The 6,666-nt window shown below is 45.1% G+C and overlaps 1 protein-coding gene across 4 annotated transcripts; it reads left to right on the top strand.

Annotated features, from left to right (window-relative positions):
• The first annotated feature begins 574 nt into the window (after positions 1-574).
• C17H1orf162 (chromosome 17 C1orf162 homolog) lies at positions 575-5,489 on the top strand. 4 transcript variants are annotated; one of them, XM_049096014.1, is made up of 8 exons: positions 667-727; positions 842-933; positions 2,808-2,928; positions 3,107-3,215; positions 3,844-3,951; positions 4,393-4,487; positions 4,752-4,819; positions 4,963-5,489. In XM_049096014.1, the coding sequence occupies exons 4-8, from the start codon at positions 3,199-3,201 to the stop codon at positions 5,122-5,124; spliced, it is 450 nt and encodes a 149-aa protein (XP_048951971.1). In that variant the 5' UTR covers positions 667-727; positions 842-933; positions 2,808-2,928; positions 3,107-3,198; the 3' UTR covers positions 5,125-5,489. The 4 variants fall into 4 exon arrangements, with proteins under 4 accessions (XP_048951970.1, XP_048951973.1, XP_048951971.1 ...); XM_049096013.1 differs by lacking the exon at positions 842-933 and having other exon boundaries at positions 575-727; XM_049096016.1 differs by lacking the exon at positions 842-933 and having other exon boundaries at positions 575-727; positions 3,076-3,215.
• The last annotated feature ends 1,177 nt before the right edge of the window (positions 5,490-6,666 follow it).

Raw genomic sequence — 6,666 nt, 5'->3', positions numbered from 1 at the left:
AAAAAAAATTTTATTTACTTATTTTGAGAGAAAGAGAGAGAGAGCATGAGCGGGGAGGAGGGGCAGAGGGAGAGGGAGAGAGTCTGGTTAGCAGACTCTGCTGAACATCAAGTGCCACACGGGGTTTGATCTTATGACCTTGAGACCATGACTCGAGCCAAAGCCTAGCAGTTAGCTGCTCAACCCATTGAGTCACTCAAGTGGCCCCAGGGATTTCCCTAACTCTTAACACATTTCATGTCTGCCCAGCTAGCACCTTATGCTTGACACTAGTTTTTGTTCCTCCTTATCAACTTTATCTTCCTGGTTAGAACAAATGAGATTTGAAGATGCTTGGTGACAATGATAATGTCATATTGATGGGACTTTCACCTTATCTCACATGGTGGTTAAATACTTAATAAATACTTACTTAGAAATAAACTTGTCTTAACCCCCTGTGTTCTGGTGTTTACATGTCAAAAGATATAAAAGAAGCTGTTCATGGGATTAAAAACAGGTGATATTATAACAATAATTTAAAAATATAGAGAGAGATAGATAGTGTTGGCTAAAAGAGGAAGTTTGACCTCAAGTTTAGACAAGATCTTTGCAACACACAGCTTGATGGGCTAGTACCAGTAAATCATTATTTCGTCATCTCTGAAAAGCAGGAGTAGTCACGGAAACAAGTGAAAAGTTCAGTCTTAAACGATTGACATCTTATGACCGGACTTTTTCTTAGAAGGTAAATGGATTTACCCCATGCTTTTAATCTAGATGAAATAATCACTTACCAAAAGAAAATGTCATCTAATTTTTAGTGGTTTCTCATTTTTGCTTTCTGTTTAACTTTATTTAGGGAGAGAAGGGTTGTATTTGAGTGGCTGTATGTAACTGGTGGATTTTATGGCAATCAGTAAGAGTCTCCAGTAATGGACAAAACGTGAAAAAGTATATATAGCACTGTTTCTATTTTAATTTATGCTCTGTCAAACGTTTGGGGTGTTGTTTTCAAGTGGAAATGTGTTTCTCTTTTTCTTGGCCTGAATCCGTGAGTATTTATTTCCCTGCGGCACTGCGTGATGGTTTTGTCTTTCAGGGTGGGGTGACCCAAAAATTTTAAAGGTGGCTATAGCAGCATTTCTTTAGGACAGTTGTAAATTCAGAGCCATTTATGTGAAGGTTAAGATTTTACAGAAACCTATGATCCTCTCATCTTCCACCTCCTCAGTAGTGAAGCCTAGTATAAATTCATAGGATAAGATCATGTTCTTTTTAGGTCAAACATATATTTCAATATTTAAAAAATACTCTATAAATATTTCATGGTACTCTACAAAGAGCACTGTTGGCTTTTAAATTAGAAAAAGAGCAAAAAGTGCTAGAAAAATTGTTACCACTGATGATTCTGCTACAGATGGTGAGCTTCCTATTCCTGTGTCTCAGAATTCTCACCAGATTTCCCTGTCATCATTTTATCCTAGATTATGTTATTTGATTTACTTTTTTTCTTTTTAAAGATTTTATTTATTTATTCATGAGAGACACACACACACAGAGGCACAGACACAGGCAGAGGGAGAAGCAGGCTCCATGCAGGGAGCCTGACATGGGACTCGATCCCGGGTCTCCAGGATCACACCCTGGGCTGAAGGCGGCGCTAAACCACTAAGCCACCTGGGCTGCCCCTATTTGATCGATTTTAAGGCACTTAATGACACTGTTGCTGTTGTAACTGGTACATGGCAATGAGATATCCTTCTCCTGACCCTCCACATGTCTAGGACTCAGAAATTGATACATTTTTGAAAGCTGAACAATTAACCACAAATAATAGATGGCATTTATTGTCTAAATAAACTACCTTGAAATACAGCAGGTATTGGAAGAGCCAAAAATTCTTGTCATGGGCATGCCTAAATATGAAATGAAACTGTGGTTTCCTAAAATTGTTTTATTATTTTATTAAATAAAAGTGGAGGGATCCCTGGGTGGCACAGCAGTTTGGCGCCTGCCTTTGGCCCAGGGCGCGATCCTGGAGACCCCGGATCGAATCCCACATCAGGCTCCCGGTGCACGGAGCCTGCTTCTCCCTCTGCCTGTGTCTCTGCCTCTCTCTCTCTCTCTCTCTCTCTGTGTGACTATCATGAATAAATAAATTAAAAAAAAAACTTAAAAAAAAAAAGTGGAAACCATTTTCATCAACAAAGAAACCAGTTAAGCAAGCTACAGTACATAGCTGTAACAGAAAGACTTATCACCACTTAAAATGCTTGTAGAAAGTTTTGGGTGACATGGAAGGAATATTTATGATAAAAGAAAAAACAGTAAAAACAACAAAAAAAGAGATATGAAGTCTCAACTAGCTTTTAGGAAATGCATGGAAATATAACTAAAAAGAAATGCGCTATAATATTAACGACAGGTAGTAGGATTTTGAGTGATCTTACTTTGCTGATTTTAGGTACTTTATACTTTTCTAGTACAAGGAAATAAAAGGGAAAATACAGAAAGCTTAACATAAGATGTAGAACCATAGCCTACATACCGACATACTTGAAAAGACAATATAGTACATTGAACTGAATAAAAATTCTGATATACCCTAGAGGAAGGACCTCGATGAGAAAATGAGTCAAGACTTAGCCAGCACTGCCAGGGAGGACTGAGGCCTCTATGACATTCAATATTAAAATCATCCATTCATTTTCTCCCATACTTGGTTCAATTCCATATTTTCTAAGCAAAACTGGTTTTAACTGTCTTTCTCACATGTTCTGATAGAATGTACTGGTAACACCAACATGCTCCTTATGTCATTTCAGTTTATACATCAGTCTCCTGTGAGGTTAGTTGGTGTGAGTTAGTTCTGGGCCAATCAGTCAATTCTTGGTGCCCTGCTGAGACCACATTTCTGGAGGGCAAAGCGGAGGACTGGCTGTTGAGGTATGATAACCACGACATGTATAAAGCCCCTGACCGCTGACCTCACGAGAACACCCAGCTTCACTAGCCTCTCCCTCTCACTGATACTGCTCTGATACTAAAATCACAGCCTCAGAGTTCACCCCCTCCGCCACACTTCCTTTCTAGGCTTTCTAAGAGGAACACTTTTTATTCTCAGGAAGACGGCATGGGAGGAGGGGGTTCCAGACCTGCCCCCGACGATGGTAAGTCCAGGACAGAAACCGTTACCAGCCTCACTGCTAAGGCAACATGGACTGGATTAACCAGTAAGTGTGCCACGGAGCTGTAATGGGACCGCGCTGCGAGTTAGAGGAATTAAACCGTACCTAAGGCCAGGAAGGGCGATAAAGGGAGCAGGGGGCAACGGTCTGTCCTCCCAGTTTGGGGAAAAGGGGTCTGGGGCTCAGCACGGGACCCTCCCGTGGCTTCCCTTGCTGCTCCAGCAGCCCGAGGCCACCTTCGGCTGGTTATTGGTGACGCTGCCCCACAAACAAGGGAACACACTAAAGAGGGCAGCGGTTTCCAAGGCCAAGTTCCCCAAAACTTTGGGAAATGCTAGTTCTGGGTTTCGCTTTTTGTTGTCTGCGGCCTGGCCCCGGCACCGTGTGCCTCTGCCCGGGGGCCCATCAGATCTTGGAGAGAGCCGCAGAGGTGCGTTGGGTGGTCAGCGGGGTTCACGGGGCTTACACACTGGGCCCCGCTTCCATGTGGGCAGCAGGCTGGGTTTGAGGTCCCGGCTGGTTGTCAAGTCAAGGATCCAGCAGACAAAACGCTGTCCTCCCTTTGCAACGCGGAGCCTCCATGGTTTGTCTTCCCGGCTGCTTGCGGAGGGTGGGTGCCCCGGACGCTTCAGCTGCACAGCTCGGTGCCCTGATGCTCTGCGCTCTCCCACAGGCCGACCGAGCCCCAGCCGGAGCCCCAGCCCGAGCCCCAGCCCGAGCCCCAGCCGAGCCCCGCGGTCGCGACGGTCGCCGCCGCCTCCACCGCGCCGCAGCACCCGGCGTAAGGGAGTCCCCGCGCGGCCCTGCAGGCTGTGCCGACCTCCCAGTGATGGGACTTGGGAGGGAGGTCCGGGCGACGGGCACCACCAACAGCCAAGGAACTGAATCGCTTTTATCTTTAGAGTGTGTTTCTTAACCTGGAGATCCCTCAAGAGATCCATGAATCCCCTGGGCCGATGGATAAAATTGGCTGTGTGGGGGAGGGGGCTTATGAAGATTTTTTTTTTTTTGAGGGGGATGAGAATCCACAGTTTTCACCGAGGCCTCAAATAGTTCTGGAATCCAAGAGCCAAAAGCTGAGGGGCAGTGGGTAAAAGTCACCTAAGCAGCAGGAGGGCTATTTCAGGGATGTCCCCACCGGCAGGACCTGTCACCCTCTGGTCTTGACAGGGGCCTTTTAAAAGTCCAGCATGTTATCTGCTCCCTCTCTGTGCCCAAACAGCATCCAGCATTTGGCCTTCGCCTTTCTTGCTGGGGTCCTGCTGACGCTGCTTCTGCTGGCCCTCGTCTTCTTCATTGTAAAATGCTGCAGGAAATGTAAGTGGTCTCCAAGACATGGGACAGCTCTTCTGGCTCCGCCATTGAGAACGGAGTTGGCTCTGAGGGACAGTAAAACCCTGGTAGCTCACCTTGTCCACAGACCAAGGACCTGAACCCCTCACTCCATTCTCTGCCATCCCCATGGTCCACTTTTCCCACCTCCAGCACCCACCCCCTCACCCCAGCCTGCAGAGAGAGAGGCTTCTCATTCCTCCACACCCCACTGAGACTTGTCCCTCTCTTTCCTTGCATCTGTGGCAGGTCACTCCAGTCCCTGGGCCCTGGATCCTCCCTTAGACCCTCACTCCGGCCATGATCCTCCAGCCAAGGTAAGATGGCCACACTGTTCTGGGACACTGGGCATGAGCACCTCTCATTTCTTTGACCATCTGTGACCACAGCCTCCAAGTGGCTTCTAAAGAGACACCTTCTTCCAAATTGAACTCACTCATTCCCCCTCCTTCCTCTGCAGCTCTCATCCCCGGAGGGAGCACTTACCTATGCTAAAGTAACTTTCAAAATCTCAGAAGAAACGAACAATCACCTGACTGAGAAACATTCTGCGAACTTGGACCCCGTTGTCTATGCTCAAGTCAAAGTGACAGACTCTCCCTACCTTTCCAATGAGGCCTGATATCAGTCCCTCTTCTTCTCAGCTCCATCTTTACACATCACTTTCCCTTTGGACAAACTCCAGACCACGGCCTGGCCAAACTCCAGATGGAGCTGTTTGTGTGATCTGGAAACATTAGCCAGCAGTTTTGAAGACCAAGGGTCAGTCTTTCTCTTGGCCTAAGAGGAGGCTACTGGCCCTCCCATTTTGACCGGCAGCCTGTAATTCCTTTGAGAACTGAGACTGCTCCCTTGTCCCCTTCCAAAGTGTGTGGTACCGAGCTCAGCACACACAAAGTGTTCGCTCAGTGCCACTGACCAACTTGGGGGAAGTCAGCCAAATGGGCAAGTTAGCAAGAATTACAAATAAAAGCAAACCCTCTGCAATGCTGGCTCCTCCCACATTATTTATCTATCTGGTCCCATCATGTCCAGAGATCCAGAACTCATCCACGGCCAGAAGCCTAACAGAGGTGGCAGTACTCTAGAACAAGCTCAGGGTGGATCGGGGCACAGGTCTCAAGCTCTGCATCAGCTAGCTGCATTCTTTTGGTAAGTGTGTTAAGCTTTTAAAGCTTCAAATGCTTCATCTTGAAAATAGAACTAATAACATTCACCTCTTAGTGTCAGAATAAGTGAAATGTCATCTTCTTAGGTACTTTTTAATTTTTTTTTTAATTTGGGAAAGTGAGAGAGAGAGAGATGAGAGCACAGGAGCTGGGGCAGAGGGAGAGGGAGAAGCAGACCCCCTTGCTGAGCAGGGAGCCCAACCCAGGGCTTCATCCAAGGACCTGAGATCATGACCTGAGCTGAAGGCAGATGCTTAACCAGCTGAGCCACCCAGGCACCCCTCTTTAGGTAATTTGTACATCCCAGGGTTTTATAGAAATATAAGGTCCCTCTTGTGTAAAGTGCTACTGAATGTGCATATCCACCTCCTTGCTATAGTATAGAAGATACACAAAGCAATGTTATATGGGAGCTAAAAATGTAAATGTTAACCCTCCCCAAATCCTAATGGATAATCCCATAGACAGTCCCAGTAAATATACCAATAAGATTGTTTTTCACTCAATAAAGTTACTCTAAAGTCCCTGTGTAGACAATAAACCAGAAAGCAAATGTAGAAAAATTTATAAAAGAAGCAAATAAAAGAATATAGGAAGGTTAGCTCCAGTCGCTGCCTAAAAGTACTGTTTTATTAAGCATGGATCATTAAAATGTGTTCATGGTTTGTGAATAAACACATGGGATAGAATAAGACGACTAGAAACAGATATACATGAGGAAATTGAGAGTATGATGAAGATGGCATATCCAATCATTTGGGGAAAATTGGTTTATCCATTTTCCAAACTGCCTAAGATGGTGTTTCAACAGGTAGGCAGCCATGTGGATGAAAATAAGATCAGATCTACAACTTCCTCCTTAAATCAAAATAGATTTCAGATAAAAAATTAAACTGTAAAAAAAATTATAAAAGTATTAGAAGAGTATATGGGACAACTTTAAAAAATAGAATGGTCAATGCCTTGAATGTATGACCCAAAGTCAATAAACTGGA

This window comes from Canis lupus, chromosome 17 (assembly GCF_003254725.2).
Source record: "Canis lupus dingo isolate Sandy chromosome 17, ASM325472v2, whole genome shotgun sequence".
Lineage (NCBI taxonomy): Eukaryota > Metazoa > Chordata > Mammalia > Carnivora > Canidae > Canis > Canis lupus.
This window is presented reverse-complemented; position numbering and strand designations above follow the sequence as displayed.

What these genes read in the sequence shown, in the direction of transcription:
- C17H1orf162 (XM_049096013.1), top strand. An exon ending in ACCGCGCCGCAGCACCCGGC is followed by an intron (nt 3,952 to 4,392) that starts GTAAGGGAGTCC and finishes GTGCCCAAACAG; the next exon opens with CATCCAGCATTTGGCCTTCG. An exon ending in TGTAAAATGCTGCAGGAAAT is followed by an intron (nt 4,488 to 4,751) that starts GTAAGTGGTCTC and finishes CATCTGTGGCAG; the next exon opens with GTCACTCCAGTCCCTGGGCC.